The sequence below is a fragment of the Pseudopipra pipra genome, chromosome 7 (genome assembly GCF_036250125.1).
Source record: "Pseudopipra pipra isolate bDixPip1 chromosome 7, bDixPip1.hap1, whole genome shotgun sequence".
Classification (NCBI taxonomy): Eukaryota; Metazoa; Chordata; class Aves; order Passeriformes; family Pipridae; genus Pseudopipra; species Pseudopipra pipra.
Genome location: NC_087555.1, coordinates 39,448,242 through 39,466,736, shown reverse-complemented (window position 1 = coordinate 39,466,736; position 18,495 = coordinate 39,448,242). Strand labels below are relative to the sequence as shown.

General features: G+C 47.7%; 1 protein-coding gene across 5 annotated transcripts in view; it reads right to left on the bottom strand.

The window, feature by feature from the left end:
* Window positions 1–18,495, bottom strand: part of GPD2 (glycerol-3-phosphate dehydrogenase 2) — a 57,686-nt gene that overhangs the window by 7,314 nt on the left and 31,877 nt on the right. For 2 of the 5 annotated variants that reach the window (XM_064661762.1, XM_064661764.1), the window contains exons 7-17: window positions 18,225–18,389; window positions 17,516–17,660; window positions 12,714–12,907; window positions 10,381–10,515; window positions 10,002–10,177; window positions 9,382–9,513; window positions 8,808–8,966; window positions 6,951–7,063; window positions 6,795–6,873; window positions 6,401–6,499; window positions 648–3,492 (exon numbers count right to left, since the gene is read on the bottom strand). In XM_064661762.1, coding sequence (XP_064517832.1) covers window positions 3,367–3,492; window positions 6,401–6,499; window positions 6,795–6,873; window positions 6,951–7,063; window positions 8,808–8,966; window positions 9,382–9,513; window positions 10,002–10,177; window positions 10,381–10,515; window positions 12,714–12,907; window positions 17,516–17,660; window positions 18,225–18,389 — 1,523 coding nt within the window. In that variant the 3' untranslated portion in view covers window positions 648–3,366. Of the gene's footprint in view, window positions 1–647; window positions 3,493–3,551; window positions 5,712–6,400; window positions 6,500–6,794; window positions 6,874–6,950; window positions 7,064–8,807; window positions 8,967–9,381; window positions 9,514–10,001; window positions 10,178–10,380; window positions 10,516–12,713; window positions 12,908–17,515; window positions 17,661–18,224; window positions 18,390–18,495 lie in introns of those variants that run through there. The other 3 variants (XM_064661765.1, XM_064661766.1, XM_064661767.1) reach the window with 3 other exon arrangements.

Sequence of the window (18,495 nt, the reverse complement as noted above, 5' to 3'; positions counted from 1 at the left end):
AGTTCCACCCCAGCCCGGTTCATCCCCACACGGAGGGAGCTGCTCCAGCTGCACACACACAACCCCTGCACCAGCACAGCTCTGCAGCACTTGTGGAATACCCCCATTACAAGTGTAAATTAAACCCTACGAAATAATCTGGAGATTATAAAGATTGTGCTTGCCCTGATAACGGCGCTGCTGATTTACTGACAGGGAAAATGGATTTGTTCTGTCGGAACATTCATCAACACACGGCAACCCCGGGAAACCTGACATGTAACATGATCCAAATGGATTAGGAAATCGCTCCTGTTCGCTTCTATTGATTTTAGTCAGGATCAAACTCATCAGTGTGCAGGACTGCTCGCGGTTGGCATTTCCAGCCCCCCCCCCCAAATCCAGGTGGCTGCTGCAATTCCAGCCTGAGAGGGCAGTGCAGGATTCCTCACCCTGTCACCTCCCAGGAATGCCAAGTGCTGCATTAACTCCTCATTTTCACTTCGGAACTACTGAGTGCCAAATTCCGGGCTAAGGTGGGAAAGCACTAAAAAACCGGTTCTGTTTACCCAGACACATCTATCCCAACATCCTTCCTTCCCAAAGGAACTTCTGCAAGGCGAATCCAAGTTATTTTTTCACCTGCCGTGACAAACTGCCAGTGAAAGGAGCGTTTTTAACCAGTTTTATTGATTCATGCTCTCAGTCCTTACTCAGTTAAAAACAAGGCACATTAAATACATCCTCTTATTGCTCAATAAACGCATGCGGCTCATTCCAGATATCAAAGGTAATAAATAATGGCAGGAAAACACCAAGACAGTCATAAAAATAACAACCCAGCCTCAAACACAGCATTGAACAGCCCAGGCTGCAACAGGAACCTGACAACAGACGTAAGTGCCACGTGTAAACCTGCAGTGAGTGTCTGTACATGTATTTATACACATGTATACACATGGACACACACTGCATGGATCCCCCCAGGTGTGCAGTTTATTTCAAACACAAAACAACCCCAGCAAATCCAGAAACCCAAGTCTCATCTCACCCTAAAAAAAAAAGGAGGAAAAAAAAAAATCCCATTCCTGCTTTTCCACCCCAGATCAGCACAGCAAGACAGTGACATTGTACAACTCTTCCCACAGTACATTCACATGAAAAAAACCTTAACAACACAGCCAACATTCCTGCAGACAGAGTGAGGGGACAAATAAATACTTCGGATTTCTTCATGTACAGATTCAGCTGTTGAAGGAACACATGCAGTTGTCCCTGTCATTCCAGGGCTGTACAGGGAGCAGGAGCGTGACATAAAGTGCCTGAGACGCAAAGCAAATCCATGTCCAAGGACACATAGCCAAGAGAATCCCAAAGTCACATTCCAGATGCAAGATTAGCAAAACAAAAGAATCCCGAAGTCACATTCCAGATGCAAGATTAGCAAAACAAGAGAAACATACTTTGGGTACAACACAGAAAATCCTGCTTTCCAGGTAAACCGGGGTTATTAATTTAACAAAGCCAGTTAGAGAGGAGTGGAAGAGAATTTCTCTTTAAACCATGTGAAAGCTGTTCAATATTGGCAATATTTTTTTTAACGTGGCCTGGAAAAGGTCTCATGACTTTTACTTTTTTTTCCCCCCTTAAATTATTGGTAATTATAGAATCCCAAGCCCCTTCCCTTGTTCATTGAGCCAAAATTACCTGTGTGTTATACATTCACTTCCCTCAGTTCTGCAGGATATGTGAATTCTGTTACTGTGGGTTTGGAAATACAAAGCTGAGTCAAACATTCAATCTTTCACCTGAATATTCTGGAACACAGTTCAAAAGGAAAAGTTTACAGGACCACAGGAACAAACCCCTTTGTTCATTAAAACAACCTTGTGGTGTCAGATGTGCCAACTCCTCCCTCAGTCCCTGCTCACAGCACAAAGCCACAACCTGAAAAAGATCTGCATCAAAAAAATGAATTTAACATGCAAAAACCATTTTAAAAACTCATTTTAGATGAGCCTTGCCCTGGCTTTTTTTTCTTTTGTATCTACTATTTTTCAGCACCTGAATTTTAATTTTTTAAAGGACTCTGCTTCTCCTGCAAAATAAAACATTTGTACTCACTGTGCTACATCCCACACTCCTCAGCATCTCCATTTGTGTCTGGAATCATTTTCTCTATAAAAATATCCAAGGAATCTTTGCTGTTCACTCCTGTCCTGTTATTTTCCATCAGTGAATGTGGTGACACCAGTCAAATACATTAGATTTTACTGATCAGAAATTCTGACACCTGGGAAGTGAAGCTTGGTTTGAGGTGGAAATTGCTATTTCTACTCAAGGAATAAAATAGATGCCAAATCCAGCAATAAACCAGGTTTTCCCTGCCTTGTTCTACATCAGGCAGAAATCTCCCACCTGATCTCGACCAAATCCAGCAGCAGGAAGGCAAGACACAGGTACAGCAGTGCTGGAAACAGCTTCTTGTTTTGGTTTTTCCATTAATGTGCTGAAAAATAGCCCTTTTTTCTAGAAAAGTTAGTGGAATGCAAGACAGACTTTGTTTTTTTTCACTCTGTGTTTGAGCATTTTTTAATTAAGACTGTTGTGCTACCAAAACCTGCCCTATCCTACATGTCAGCAGGGTTTGTCCCAAACTCAAAGCACTTTTTAGCATAAAGCACCTTTTACCTTTATTTCACAGCTCAAAGCACAACCTGCCAGACAGTGCCCATTTATTAAAGGCAGTTATTTGTGTTAATATGGGAGAAAGGGAAGCTGTCCTCAGCTTTTAGCCAAATTATTGCCTGGGGGTGATTCATCAAGATGTCTTGTTTTCCAGCTGCTATTTTTGTGTGGCCAAGTACTGGCACCACTGGAATAACAGAGCAAACCCAGCCTCCTGGAAGGCTCAGGACAGCTCTCCACCATCACCACCACCCCAGGAAAGGTCAGATTCGTTCCTTTTGGGATTGTATCTCCAATCCAGAACACCAGCCCTCCTTCTCTTGCTTTTTGCTGAAGACACAGCAGCAGCTTGGAGATACCAGGTCTGTATTTGGGGAATTCAACACATTTAATGGCAGGATTCACTTTGAGCATCCTTTGCTTTAAAGATAAAAGTGCAAAGTTAATGACCAAGGCAGTAGGTGCTTGTGTGTGCCCCCAAACCCTCCCAGCCTGTGTTCCTGAACTCTTGCTAAGAAACCCCTGGGACTGCAGAACCCCCAACCCGAAGGCCACGTACCGGAGGAGTAAGAAAACCATTAATGAGGAGGACGAATGCACCAATGTATTGGGGAAGAGCTCTGGGCACCGGGGCCAGCGGGGAGGGCAGAAGCTCTGGAATGTTCTCAGCAGCCTGGGGCAGCCATGGGGGTGGGGGGCTCACACACCGCCCCCGCTCCGGTCCACCGGGATGGCGGCGCGGCGCCGCAGGTTCTCCTCGGCGCTCTTCATCAGCACGGCCAGCCTGCTCCCCGACACGTGGCCCTTCTGGATGGCACTCATCAGCTGGGGACACAGGGACAGCAGCTCGTCAGCCCCCTGCTCAGGGCAGCCACGGGCACAGGTCGTTTGGGAGCCCAGAGCCCTCCCCACCCCTCAATGAACCTACAGACCCGACTTCTCCAGGGACAAACCAACACTGCGGCTTCAAAGCCTCCCCTCGAGGCTCGTTTACACTTCCCAGAAACATCAGAGAAGGCTTTGGGCAGGCACAGGTGGCAGGAAGAGTGGAAGTACCAAATATGATCCACTTGGAAGTCCCAGTGCAGACAAGCACCATCACTGGGTTTTTTTGCCATGACATTTCAGAACGTGGGATAACCACCCCTCCCACAGGGTTGTTTGTAATATCTGAGAGATGCAGCTCAAACAAGAGCACCATTCAGATTTTTTTCCATTTAGGAAGAAATTCTTGGCTGTGAGGGTGGGGAGGCCCTGGCCCAGGTTGCCCAGAGAAGCTGTGGCTGCCCCTGGACCCCTGGAAGTGTCCAAGGCCAGGCTGGATGGGGCTTGGAGCAACCTGGGCTGGTGGAAGGTTCCTCCCAACCCAAACCATCCTGGGATTCCATGATTTCTGATCCACCACTGACCCCAGACCAAGCCCTTTTTCACTCACAAGCCTTTCTCTGCAGAGACACTGTACTTGACTTCCACAATTCCTTCAAATCCAAACTCCTTTATAGACTTTTAAAACTAATTTGCCTTTAAGTCCTGGGAGCTGGGCTCGGCTCTCTCTCAATGAGCACACACTAGTGCTAAGATTTTAGTTAATTCTTTTTTATCCCATGGATAAAGTGAGCATTAGATCTGAAATTACCTGCAGACAGCTCAGCACAGAGCGCTGGGGAAGAAATTGGCACTTGCAAAATGCAATTTCTTACTCCCATGGAGTGTAGGAATCCTTCAGATTCCTTCCTTTCCATAGGAAAATCTATTAATTGCACCTGCAGTGGGACCTGTGCAAATGTGGTGTCAGTCCTGCCAAGGCTGAGTTGGAAAGGGACTTTGGACAAATCCTGGAGTGCCAGAACAAGAGGGAATGGCTTCCCACTGCCAGAGAGCAGGGTTAGATGGGATACTGGGGAGAAATTCGTGCCTGTGAGGGGGGTTGCCTTTCCATCCCAACCCCAAGGTCCCCTCTCTGCTGAGCATCACTCCATGGACACGTGTGGGCACCGGGGGCTGCCAGGCCCCGTTCTCACCAGGCCATTATTTGGGTTCCCTCAGCACTGTGCTCCCACCTGGAGAGCCAGGCAGCCCCCAGGTACAACCTGTTCTATATTCTAACATAAACCTCCACAAATATTTGCCCAGGGCTTGCACAACCGCTCGGCGCTGAAACGCAATTACTTGGAAGTTTTCAGAAAGCAAACACCCAAGCATTGGGCACTGACTTAACAGATCCATTAAAAAATTAAACAAACATTTAATGTATTTTGCTCCTTCCATGGCAACCCCCTGTTCATTTCAGTGCCACTCTTCCCACTTAGCACTGGGCTGTGAGATGTGCAGGAGCCACAGAGCGACACAGGTTTGCAAAGACAACTGTGAAACCCCCCCAGGGCAGTGCCTGGCCTTTGTATTGTACAGAGATGACACAGGGCCCCCAGCCCCCGGGGGGACTGGTCAGCCCAGCAAAGCAAAAACCCCACAACGCCCCCAAAACCCACAGAACACACAATTACTGATTGTTGCAGCTTCTTAACCACGATGTTCCCCAAACTACCCAAACTCCAGCTAACACAGCTCTTGCAGTAAGGGCTGGGCTCCCCCAGCTGAAGGTCTCCACATGCCAAGGGAGGTATGAGGGTGACCCTTTCCAACAGCCAGAACCAGCTGGGATTTTCTCTTCCATTTCAATATGTCACCACAAGCTCCCAAAGCCATTGGTTCTCCCTCCCTCCTGGTTTGTTTGGTTTGCTTTTTCCCCTTCTCCCGAGTTCACTGCAGCTCCCCAGCTCAATTGCTGCATTTTAGGCAAATAAATACTCCTTTTTGCTAATGCTGGACACAACCTGTGAAAATTTTCTGCATTTAGATTCAACAATGCTGCTCTTATCCCCAGCTCATCTCCAGAGAGACAATTACCATTTCCTTCGCCTTGATCTTGTTTGTTTAACTTGACACAGTGAAGAAAGGGCTGACATTGACCAAAATCCCCAGCATTAATTTCTCTCCTGTTCCACATTCATCATTGCCACGGGGCAGGGGAGACATGGCAGGCTCTGAAATACCACCCCAAAAAACACTCCTCAGAACAAACCCAGCTGGCAAACTGCATATGTAAAGGGAGCACCCTTGGTTTTATTTGAAAGCCCCCCAAAAGGCAGATGTCTGTCATTTCTTTCAAAGAAACTGGGATAATTCAGCCAATCCAGGAGTTAAAATGGGTTATTGGGCCTGGATGCCCCTTATAATATATTTACAATATAATATTCAGTTATTTAGTTTATGATTTCATTTTTTATTTATAGTTTATTATTATAGCTATTTATTATTATATATTATTAATATTTAGTTTCTTATGATTCAGTTTATTCATCTCTATAATTACCAGTAGTTTAGAAACTACTAATCCCTTAACAGCCCAAGATAATGTCAGTGTGCACAGCTCTGCCATGCAACTTCCAGTGGACAACCGTATTATTTTTTACATATTTAAACAGCATTTCTGTACTAAAAATGCCAAACTCAGGACTGTACCGGGGCATAATCTGTAAACTGGACCTGTTCTTGGGTCTCAGTGGAAAAATATCATTGCCCAAGCTGCTCAAGGATGGCTCTGTGTGTCCCTTGTCACAGGTCACACTCACCTGGTCTCCATGCCAGCCCTAAGACAAGGGGAAAAAATTCCCTACCTGTGGCTTTACTCACTAAAGAAACAGCTTCTCCTGGAACGAGAGGAACCACCCACCTGCAGGAACTCGTTGAGCTCCACCTGCCCGTTCTTGTTGAGGTCCACCTCGTTGAGGATCTCGTGCAGGGTGTTCTCGGCGATCTGCACGCTGATGCTCTGCACAAGGCAAGCACAGCACAGCTCAGCACTGCACTGTTCAGCACAGCACTGTTCAGCACTGCACTGCACTGCTCAGCACTGCACTGCTCAGCACAGCACTGCTCAGCACTGCACTGCTCAGCACAGCACAGCACTGCTCAGCACAGCACAGCACTGCTCAGCACAGCACTGTTCAGCACAGCACAGCACTGCTCAGCACAGCTCAGCACTGCTCAGCACAGCACTGCTCAGCACAGCACAGCACCCCGAGAGCCACAGGGGCTGCTCCCAAAGGAGACCAAAGGATCCTCACCTCCAGCACACGCTGCACGTCCAGGATGGTGATAAAGCCCTTCTTGTCCTTGTCAAACATGTGGAACCGCTTCTTGTACCTGTGGGAGAAGGGTTATCCATGGGAGACTGCACCAGGAGAGGGACAGGGGCTCATTAACTCTGCTGCTTCACTCACCTCTCAATATCTGAAGGCACTAGGCTGATTTCAGAGCTGTCTGTTAATTGATCTGTTTTTACTTTGTAGCCCATTTCATAATAGAGAAATTTTCTTGCAGTTTCAAGCTCTTCCTACAACAAAAGAAGAAAACCTGTGTAAAAACAAGTAGTTTTCATGTAGTATTTCTTATTTATTTATTATATTTTATTATTAGATTCTTCCATTTAACCAGGAGTTATCTAAGCTCCCAAAATTAAGCAGATGGTAGCTGAAAAGTATTTTAAAAGTTAAACTTGGGCACTTTTTAGTCTTGGAAAGAGGAATCAACTCTAGTAAAGACTTCTAATTTCTGTGTAAATGCTTTCAGGACCATCCCACACCTTCAGTCACAGATGGGGAGTGTGCCCACCACAGGAGAACACGGCCCTTTTGGGTCAGCCCTACAACACACCATTTCACTTCCAGTTGATACCTCAGTGTGATGTTTCACCCAGCTGTCCAAAACCAGCAAGAAAGTCAGGAGGCTCAACACCAGGCAGGTTCTTTATGGTTTAAACTAGTTTTCCTGACGGTAGTAAAATGACTTTATTACCTGAAAGTTCAGTGCAAGGTCTTCCCTGGGCAGGTTTTAATGAGTGATAAACCTCTGACATACATAAAGCACCACAGAATTGAGTTCTCTCTACAGCAAAGGGTCCTTTTCCAGAACAAAGCCCAGTGGACACCCAGGCGATGCAGAGATGCCTCAGTGGCATTCCTGAGCTCCCAGGAGCCATGGAAGGCTCTGGAATTCCTACAGGTGAGTGCAGGACTTGCCCATTTTTCTTCCTGCAGGTGAGGGTGGGAATGGTGCCCAACTCCCCACCAAAGGTGCTGGCACTGGGGCTGTCCATGCAACCCTAACCATGTGCTCATTCCAAATTGCCTGCCTTGACAGCTTCCCATTTGCTAAGCTATTTTTAGGGAAGAAGTGGTGTAGCTTTGTTCAAGCTGGAAAAGGAGCAAATCTCAGGGGGTGAGGGTGAGGCACCTCTAACACAGCTGCACTCCTCTGGCTGTGATGCACATGCACCAAGCAGCACCCTCACACCTGGGACAGGAGGGGATCCCTTTCCTCAGGCATTCCTGCAGGCAGGCTCTAGGATCACAGCAGGTCCTCTGGCTCAAATGAGCCCCTTCAGAATGTTAATCCAACTTCTGACTGGTTAAAAGGTTCCATGAACAATCCAAGGGAAACTCTGGAGTGGAAGTGCCAGCTGAGCATTCACAGGCTCTGTTTGCTTCCCAGGCAAAGAGGTCCCAGGGCCCTGTCCCTCCTTTCCTGCTGTTGCTCCACCACACTCAGGACAGTACTATGAGTGCAGCCTCCACTATTCTGGGCACTTCTTTGTTTACAACAACAGCAACAAGTGCTGTTTGGTAGCTTCCTGATGTGGCAGCTCCGATGGGGCAGGATTCCTGTCAGTGGGATAGCCAGGTCTGTCCTCAACACCACAGACATCACTCCTCAAAAGACAGAGTGGACAAAAAGCAGTGACACAGACTACAAGACCCTCCTTTGCTGAGGCAGATCAGCTGAAAAGTGTCAGTAAACAAAATAACTGATAGGAATAGGACAGTAATGCCAAGTCTGCTTTCATTTTTAAAGCTGGGGAACAACAGGATACAGATCTTCCCTTTCCCCTCCACCCCCTGGCCAATCCCAACTCATTTCACAGCTATTTGATAAACCCTTTATAACGAAATGCAGCAAGTGACTCATTCTCTCAGGAATAAAACATCGCTTGTAGTTTTCTATTCAACCGACTTGGATCGTTAACATGGAAACTCCTTAAGCAAAACAAAGCAGCTCCAGCTGAGAAAGGCCCTTTGTACCTTCTTCTTCTGCTCGCTCCAGTTGAGTTCTTTGCCCATGATGTCCACGATCCTGGGCAGGGCCTCCTCAGCCGCCTGCACGTTGAGGAAGGCGAGGCGGGTGCGGCGGGAGATGATGTCCACGGCGGTGCGGGCGTACTCCTTCACTCCATACACCACCTGGAGCACGTGAGAGGGACATGGGAGTGGTGGGAACTGCATCCCAGAGCACACTGCTGGGCTGGCCACGCGACAGGAGCTGGGGCAAACCAGCACCCACCCGGCCAAGAGAAGGGCTTGGAAAGTTCCCTTTTCCTTGGGACATTTTATAAAACTCACCTGGGATAAATTTTTTTATATGTGAAATAAAAAAATGACATTATATAAGCAGTTAATTATATATATTAGTATGTGAATATATAAACACATAAAAATAAAGCGAGCTACAGGCAAGAGGAAAAACAGGATCAGAAAAAAATCTGGACCTTCCCAAAGGAAAGGGCTCAAGGAGATGTTTCACAGAGCCACGACCTGCTCTAGAACCTGCTCATGCCAAGAACAGACCCAAAGAACATGAGGCAGTTTTCCCACATACCTCAGCTTCGATGTAAGGGAATTCAGACACGAGACGTTTCCCAACAATTGGCCACCTCTTCCCTGTGACTTGGGCTATTTTGGCCACCTCAAAAGCCTTGTCCCCGTAGGTGGAAGCCAGGTGCTGAGCCACCTGTGGAGAGGAAAACAAACCCAGTATACTCTGAAAGCATGAAATATGCAGTGTTCCTTGTCCACTCCCTCATCAGCAATAACAAACAGGCTACAGAGGGTGTTAGATTGTGACTGTGTGGGAGGAAAGTCTGTTGTGGATGGGCTGGACCAGCACTGCCCCCCGTGTCTGTATCACTGGGTCTGAGGACACCCCAGCTCTTCTGCCACGCTGAGATCACGGCTGATGTACAGCTTTGGGGGCTCCAAGGGAGACAGACCCCAACATTTTAGAGCAGGAAACAGTCAAGACTGGAAGGAAAGAAAAAGGAAAGATGAAGAACAACTACCAGAATTTATTTCTGTTCAAACCATCTTTGCCCCAGCCAGACAATAAACTCTGATCAGGCTCACCAGACCTTTACCCACGTTATGCTGGTGTTTGATTTAGGGAAAAACCAAACCCCTGCAACACCAAAACATCCAAGCATCACCAGAACCACAACTCACCTCGCTTTCAAGCCCGTAGTCTTGGACCAGCCTAATGTAGAGTGTGGGGCTCCAGTCCTGCCCCCCCTCCAGCCGCAGCCCCATGGTTTTACTGGATCCTGCCTTCAGGTTGTGCTCCTGAATGGCTGCATCGATGGTGTCCCGTGCCATGGCACGGTAGGTTGTCCACTTCCCCCCTGTGGGAACACACGTCCACCTCTTTATTTGGGAAGAGCAAGGAGAATATGAAGTTGCTACACACTATATATATATATAATTATATATGACAGGATTCTCGTCAGGCTTGCCCCACAGATCAGTGTCTAGCTCCAGGACCCGAGGGATGACGAGCAGAGCCCCCTGGAAGCCCAGCCCAGCCCCACGAGGGGCCCCGCAGGACCTGCGATGGTGACGAGGCCGCTGTCGCTGATGGTCACCACGTGGTTGCGCGAGATCGACTGCGTGTCCTTGGAGTTGGGGTCTGTCACCAGGGGCCGGATCCCGCTCCACGCTGCCAGCACGTCTCCTCTTCTCACTGTCCAGGGATCAGGCACGGTCAGCCCAGAGCGGAGGGGGATTTAGCTCCCACTCCTCCCGGGCTCTGGGGCACTGCCAAGGGCTGCACCCCACCATGCCCAGCAACCTGCAAAGCTGGGGGACACTCTCCAAAGTCAGGGAATGAGCTGGGCTACAGAATCACAGAATCACTGAGGTTGGAAAAGACCTCCCAGACCATGGAGTCCAACCTGTGACCGATCCCCACCTCGTCACCCTGAGCCTCCTTTTCTCCAGGCTAAACCCAGCACTGCTCCAATCAGGACTGGCAATAATTGCCAGCCCAAAGCAAAGTCAGACAGACAGGTCTGTTTGTCACACTGGTGAGAAACCCAACAGAACAGAGATATCCTGGGAACAGATCAACCCAGAGAGATTCAACTGTCAAACTCACCCACCAGCCCACGAAAGCCCCAAGCCCCAAGCCCAAACCCTAACAACACATCACCCCAGCACCGTGACTCTCCCTGTCTGCCTGTGCTGGCAGGATAGCCCTTACACTACATTTTAAAAGCCAAAATAAAGTTTGTGGCATGAGTGTAACATTTCCTTTTAGGACTCCCAAGCTTTTTCTCTAGCTTGTAGGTTATTTTTCCAAGTTCTCCTCTTGACAAGTCATCTTTACCCACAGCCTTCACCCTAAGTGCAGTCACCGATCTGCTTCACACCGAAGTCTTTGGAACATGTTTTTATTACAACTTTCAAATAAACGATAATTGAAAAATCACTAAAAGGGTGTAAAAAACATCCCCCAAAGAACACGGAATAGATTTCCAAAATCAATGGTGCTCTGCCAGCGTGTTTAACCTGCCAAAATGAAGTGTTAATCACAGGACTAGGATCCCATATTACGTTTATAAACTAATGGAACTAGAGGAAGCAGCACGCGTGACGCTGTAATTAAGCAGCTGGAAGGTGTCCAAGCCTGTGGAAGTTGATAACCCTGGCACTGGCTCTGGCAGCACAGGCAGGGCTGTGGAGGGTTGATATGGGCAGAGCAGTTGTTATTTCAGTACCAGCCATCTATAAACATGGTAATTGCAGGGGTGAGAAACACCCAGTGCCCAGGTGGGCTGGAGTCAGAGGGATTGAACACTGTGGGATGTGCTGCTGGGAAATACCTGTGAAACCATGGAATGGCTTGGGCTGGGAGGGGACTTAAAGCTCATGTCAGTCCACCCCCTGCCATGGGCAGGGACACCTCCCACCAGCCCAGGTTGCTCCAAGCCCTGTTCAACCTGGCCTTGGGCACTTCCAGGGATCCAGGGACAGCCACAGCTTCTCTGGGCAACCTGTGCCAGGGCCTCCCCACCCTCCCAGGGAAGGACTCTTTCCTAATATCTAATCTGATCTCTGTCTTATTCAAATTCCCAACTCCCTGCCTGGCCTCCTGCACTTCCAACAGCAACTGCTGCTCCAGACACTCAACAGGACCTTCCCTGGAGACTCTTTCATAACTTCACACAACATGGAGACATCAATTCTCCACTGCAGGAAACAAGGAATCCAGCATTTCCCATCTCCAGATTTTCCTAAATCTAAGGATGTTCCAATGTTCCTGACTGAGTGCTTTCCATTTTAATGCAGTTGCTGCAGCAGAAATACAGTGGTACAAATGCTGGAATTTAGAGAAACCAAAGCCTCACTCCAAAGGAAAGACTGCCCAGGGCAGTCACCACCCCTGGGAGTGGTCAAAAAATGTGTGGATGAGGCACTTGAGGACATGGTTTAGTGGTGAACATGGTGGTGGTGCTGGGTTGATGGCTGGACTTGATGATCTTTGCCAACCTTAACTATCCCATGATTCTGTGATTCTAAGGAAAGAAGCCCCTGTCCTTCAAACCAGCCCTGAGCCACAGCAGGCCAGCACCTTACAGCAAAGGTGCTGAAGGGAACAACTTCAGCTACTGAAGGGAACAACTGTCACCAAGGAATTTTTATACATTCTCCTTCTGGCCCATTTTACTTTCCCACCAAAACTGCCACTGTAAGATATTTACCGACCAAGCAAAGTAAATTCTAAGAATAAAATGCCTAGAAAAATGAAAATAGAAACAAGGGCATGGGAAAACTCCGAACACCTTTTTCTTCCAGGTGAATTATTTGCTGTACTTCCCCAGGCTGGAATGGCCAGACCCCTGAGCACTCTCCCAGGGGAAGGAGCCCTCCCAGGGTTACCTTCCACGTCGGCGCCCAGGTAGTTGCGCACTTCGCTCAGGATGAAGTTGATGTCCTCCTCCGTGGGGATGGGGTGGGAGGTGACATCCGTGGGGCTGTCCGTGGTCCCTGCGATCGTCATCTTCTCCCAGGGCAGGAAGAAAATCACCCTGCCATCACTGGTGGCTGGGTCCAGCAGCCCCATGTTGTCAGGGCTGAAAGAAAGGAGGGACGTGGGTCAACACAGGGCAGGAGCACCTGGGGTTCTGCACACCTGGTACTCCAGGGAAATACTGGAACAGAACCTTTGTTCTTAGGCCAAATGATTTAATAAATAAATAATAGAGTTCACCTCTGGCCAAGACCTGCCTTTAAACGGCAGTCCCAGGAGTTCTGGGAAACAAGGCCCTGGGAAGCGAGGCTCAGAAATTCCTACAGTTTGGTTTCCTAAGGGAGTGAGCAGATCACAACCTTAAGGTGGAGCAGTCAGGCCTTGGGCATCTCCCATCTCCATTCACTCTGGAAAACCTTGTGTGTTGGAACTTCAAATACAAACAGTTGGAAATTTTAAACCTGCAATGACTCGAAACTCCTCATGGAATGAACAACTGCTTTTAATCCCCCAAACAGGCAATCCTCCGTATTATGCCACAAGGGAGAGGGAAGGCTGAAACACGAGTGTTCACAGACTGAGCTGGGTTGGGAGGGACCTTGAAACTCATCTCATTCCACCTCCTGCCATGGACAGGACACCTTCCACCAGCCCAGGCTGCTCCAAGCCCTGTCCAGCCTGGCCTTGGACACTTCCAGGGATCCAGGGGCAGCCACAGCTTCTCTGCCCAACCTGTGCCAGGGCCTCACCACCCTCCCAGCCAGGAATTTCTCCCTAATCCCTAATCTATTCAAATGGAAGAAAGAAGAACAAAACCCTGGTTCTGTTTTGATGTGTCTAAGTACAGAACAAGAAATAATAAAGATCAGATCTTATTAACCTGAGCTGTCAATTATTTGCACCCTGAACAGAAGGCAAAATTAAAGACATACCAAATCCCCTCCAACCTGCCTCCCCAATACATGTGGAATGGGAGGGGCAGGGGGTGGCAACTGAGAGAAAAAGGAGAGAAAAGAGGAGAAATGAGGACATTGAAGGAGTCCTTCCAGTGACACTAAGCCTGAGTCTGTCACCACCTGCCACTTCAACAGGAAGGAACACCCACAGACTCCTGAGTGCTCCCAGTTCTGTGGCCCTGAGCAGGGAACTGTGCTTTGAGGAAAAAAGGCAAAAGAGACAGCAGTGATGTTGCTACTCAGAGATTTTTCATTAGTTCTGTCAGTGCAGAATGGAATCGTTCAGTACAAGGAAGAAAATCTGTAGTTCTTTGGACAGGAAATTTTAATTTATGTATCAGTGGTTTCTGGTATAATGTAAAATAAAATTCACAGGTACAAACCCAGCCACCTCCTCGTGGCTTATTAAAAAGCTCTGCTTGTATTTCAGAAAATAAGAGGCTTTTATAAACACTTAAAAGTAAACAGCTTTTACAGAGAAAAACATTAAACTGCCTCTTTCTTTGTTCATTTTTATTTTAAGGGTAGCTGCTGACTTTCATTTCAGGTGCTGCAAGTCCTTATAAAAACACATGTAGTCTCCAGGGGTCTCCAGGCTGTGCACCCACTCCTGGGAGTAGAGGGGGATATGGGGAGCACGTGGAAGGGGACTGGAGGTGGAGATTTAGGTGGCAATTAGGAACTATAGAGGGGAATCATTCAATGGGCTCAAACAATTCCTAATGAAAGCAAAGACGTGCTTGGGTGAGAACCACCTATTCCAGCTGAATCAATGAATATTCCATTTTGAGGAAGCCTAAACTGATTACTGAAGGGAAGTTTGCAATATATGGCAAGGCTGGAAGAGAAGCTGAGAATTTCATACCTAGCATGTATATTAGAACCTTTTTTAGCTGATATTTAAAGACAGCTTAGGCCTACAGAGGGAGAGGTACAATCTAATAGGGGAAGTCAACACAGTTTGGGAAAGGTAAATCACCTCAGACAAATGATTACTTTTTAAAATGAAAAAGCTGTTGATTTAGAGACAGAGGAAATCAGAGATTTAATATACAGTATCAGAATTCAGAAACTTTACAGACATTTTCTTAAAAGTATGTGGGGTTTTTTATGTGATTTCATAAAAACTGTTAAAAATAAGGAAGAGAAACAAGCAGAGACTTCAAACTATGTTTTCCCACAGCACCTCTGGACTGAACTGTTTTTAGATTGCACAGCAAGTGCTGAGAGAGGATGCAAGCCTTCCATGTGCCAATTATTTACTAAATGTGCCAATTATTTACTAAATTACTGATACCAGCTTTCCTGGGCAGCTCTCTGTTCCTGCCCATTGCCCGGCTAGTTCCAGCTTATTTAAATAACTGAAGAGCCACCCAAACAAATGCAAAATAAGGTGGTTTGCATCAAAAAGCAGCATCTTAACACCCAAATACCGGCCTTTGGGAAGCCTGTGGAGTCACCCTGCTACACACCAGGGATACCTGTGAAACAACACAGCTTTCTAAGGCAGGAATTCCTGTGATTCCAAAATGGATGGGAGAAGGAGGTATGAGCCGTGTCAGCCACGCTGAGATTCCTCTTCAAAGGCTGCTAAAATGGGCAAGGTCAGTATTGCAAACTGTAATATGAAGCATTAAAGCAAGGCATTGACACACAGAAATACAGAGGGAAATGGTCTGGGAGATACATGGAAGGTCTTGGCTCCACGTTGATCTCCAGCTGAAGAAGCATTTGACCAAAGCACCACAAATGCACTTAGAGAACAAAAAGTTACTTTCCACAGGGCAGAACTGAGGTATAACAGACAAGTTTACCTGGAATCTGGAATGCAGAGCAGAGAGGAAAACTCGAGAAAGACTGAAAATGTCTGAAATTGGTCAGAAGGGAGAGGAAAAAGCCTTGTATTCACAGACACATTCCAGGCTGGAAGCCTAATTAATGAGGGGAGGAATTCTGGGACTGTTAACGAAGAACATCAATGAGCAAAAAACCCACGGGAAGTGAATGCATTAGGTTAACATTAGTTTTACAAAATCTTAACTACGTTTATAACTGACAACCTCTAAATCTTAACCAAAAAAAATAATTTTTGTGACTATGGGCCAAAATTCTGTAAAACATTCACCATAGGGCACAAAACATTCACCACAGGGCACATGGACAGGGTGAAATGCCAACCTTCCTGTGCTCAGGAGTGTCCCCTGGCACCAGGAGAAGACCTGATACAACCAAGATTAAATCCCACGAGTATTTTCTGTTCAGCAGACAGTTCCCTGCTTTCAGCTCTCACACTCCAAGGAAATTCAGTGCAGTTTTATCTAATCAGCTGTGCTGTGGAGGCAGCATGTGGGCAGATACTACTTTCCAAGGAAAGTAATGCCCACATGCTGACATACACCGGGGAACACGGAGAACAAGACTTCTCCACATTTCCAATTAAAATTATTGGGTTATTACAGAATAAATAAATGCATATCAAGCCATCCTCTACTTTGAATTTACAAAGTGAGTCCAAGTTTTAAAGCTTTCCATGTTTTTCTGTAGGGCCATAAAGCCACGTCCTCCTCCTAGCATATGAGGAAACTGGGATTACAGCCCATTTCTTCACATTTTTAGTACTTTAAAGCAGCTATCAGGTCATTTTCCCATTTCTCATGGGGAAAGATACAAAAAAACCCAGAACAGAATGCAGGGGTGATTTTACACCAGGCCAAAAATGCCTCAATTTTAGTCTGTGGTCATGTGCTGTTAGGACAGCTCCAGCAGAACACCCTGTTGTGCCCTGGAAGGCTGAATTCCCATTCCAAGGAGCATGATGGTGCTGTGGAAGGCATTACTGCAAGGGCTCTGTATCAACAGAACTGGGCTAAGTCCATAAAGCAGAATTTCCATTAGGATGCTAATGACTTCAGGAACCAAAGGTAATATTTGAGTTCCAACTGACAGGGCTGACTCGGGAGAAGGGGATTTGGCTTTGCACAGCAAACAGGGAGGGAAGCAGGAGACTGCAGGGAGCAGAGTGCCACGGGAACCTCTCCTGGAATGGGGGTGGCCAAGGGGGGCACATCCTGACCACCAAAACCCCCACAGGTTGGGGGGAGCTTGTGGCCACAGCAGTGCCAGAATTTAACTGTGTTACTCTGAACTAATTCTTTTGGGTGACACTAATATTACTTATTATTACTTATCATACTGCCCATTATATTATTTATTCTGTACTTCTGCACTCCTACTTACACTGAGCAGGTGGCAGAGCCATTGCACAGGGAGTTTCATATTTAAAGGCAGGGGGTGGAACGAGACGATCTCTAAGGTCCCTTCCAACCCAGACTATCCTGTGATTCCATGATTTAACAGGACAAGAGATCCTGTATGAACATGCAACCTCGCTGGGAGGTTTTCCTAAGGAGGTGACCAGGCAGGCAGCACACTCAGCTCAAAGGCATTATTGAAATAGGTGCTCTCACAAGTCTGCTGACGCTCTGCCTAAAGGCCTTCTGCTTCAGCAGGAGTCCTGCCTTGGGGAGCTTTAACTAAGAACTAAAAGACTTCAGTGTTTTCTGAATAGATGAAATTGTTCTTCTCGTCGGCACAGTGCCAGAATCCTCTTTAAAAAACACAAATAAAACCCAAAATCCAACTGTGCATTCAGAAGTGCTGTAAAACCCAGCAATGCGTCTCGGGAGCTCATTTATTCCCCAGCAGAGACTGTTACAAATGGTGTTACAAATGGAGCAGGCCCCGAGCCCCGGTACCTGTAATAACCAGGCATCACGATGTGCACTCCTGCACTGGGCTGACAGATGTTGGGCACTTCCTCATCATCCATTTTGCGCACGGAGTCTGTGAAAGGTCCCGTAGCATTGATAACACACTTGGCTCTGACATCAAATTCCTTCCCTGTGAAAGAAAACAGTATCAATCACAGACACCATTTGTTTCCTGCTCGCTGACGCTCTCTGTTATTAATCTCTCTATGAACTCACCCTACTGTAAAGTGTATCCTGCATGTCTGAACACAACAGCTGGGGTGGGCTCTAAAAATTAACTAAGTGTTCACCTCACACCAGATTTGAAGGAGAATGTTTTAGAATGGAATTCCAGCTTATCTGTGAGGGCAGACAAGGTGGAAGTTGCTCAGTTGAAATCTGCCTCTCAAGAAAAAAGATTTCAGTCTCACCCCACAGACTCAGTAAATGGGATTATTACAGTACAGCACGGAGCCTTTGACAATGTCATCTTCCCCTGACAGAAGGGTTTGGACGTAAAGCTCAGTCTGCCCTGCCAAAACACCGGGATTTGAGTGAGAAACGTGACAGAAGCTAAAGCTGAGTGACACTAATGGCACGGCCCGGGAAGATGGCTCCTCTGTGGGTGGTGGATGTTCAGAGACAGCGGCGGCCCCGCCGCTCCCTGCGGTTATCCCGTGGTTCCTCTCCCGAGGGGCCCTGCCCGTGCACTCACCGGTCAGGACGTCCCTGCAGCGCACCCCGCACACGCGGAGCTTCCCGCTGGCGGGGTCCGTGCTCTTGAGCAGGCCGCGCACCTCGGCGTAGTTGGCGGTGGCGGCGCCGTAGCGCGCGGCCGTGAGGGCGATGGCCAGGTTCATGCGCGCGTCGTTGTGCTGTCCTGCGGGGAGGCACGAAGGACACCCGTCACCCACGGCGGGCGGGCGCGTGTCACGGCCCATCCGTCACGGCCGGGCCTGTCACATCCCATCGCCCTGACGGCCGCT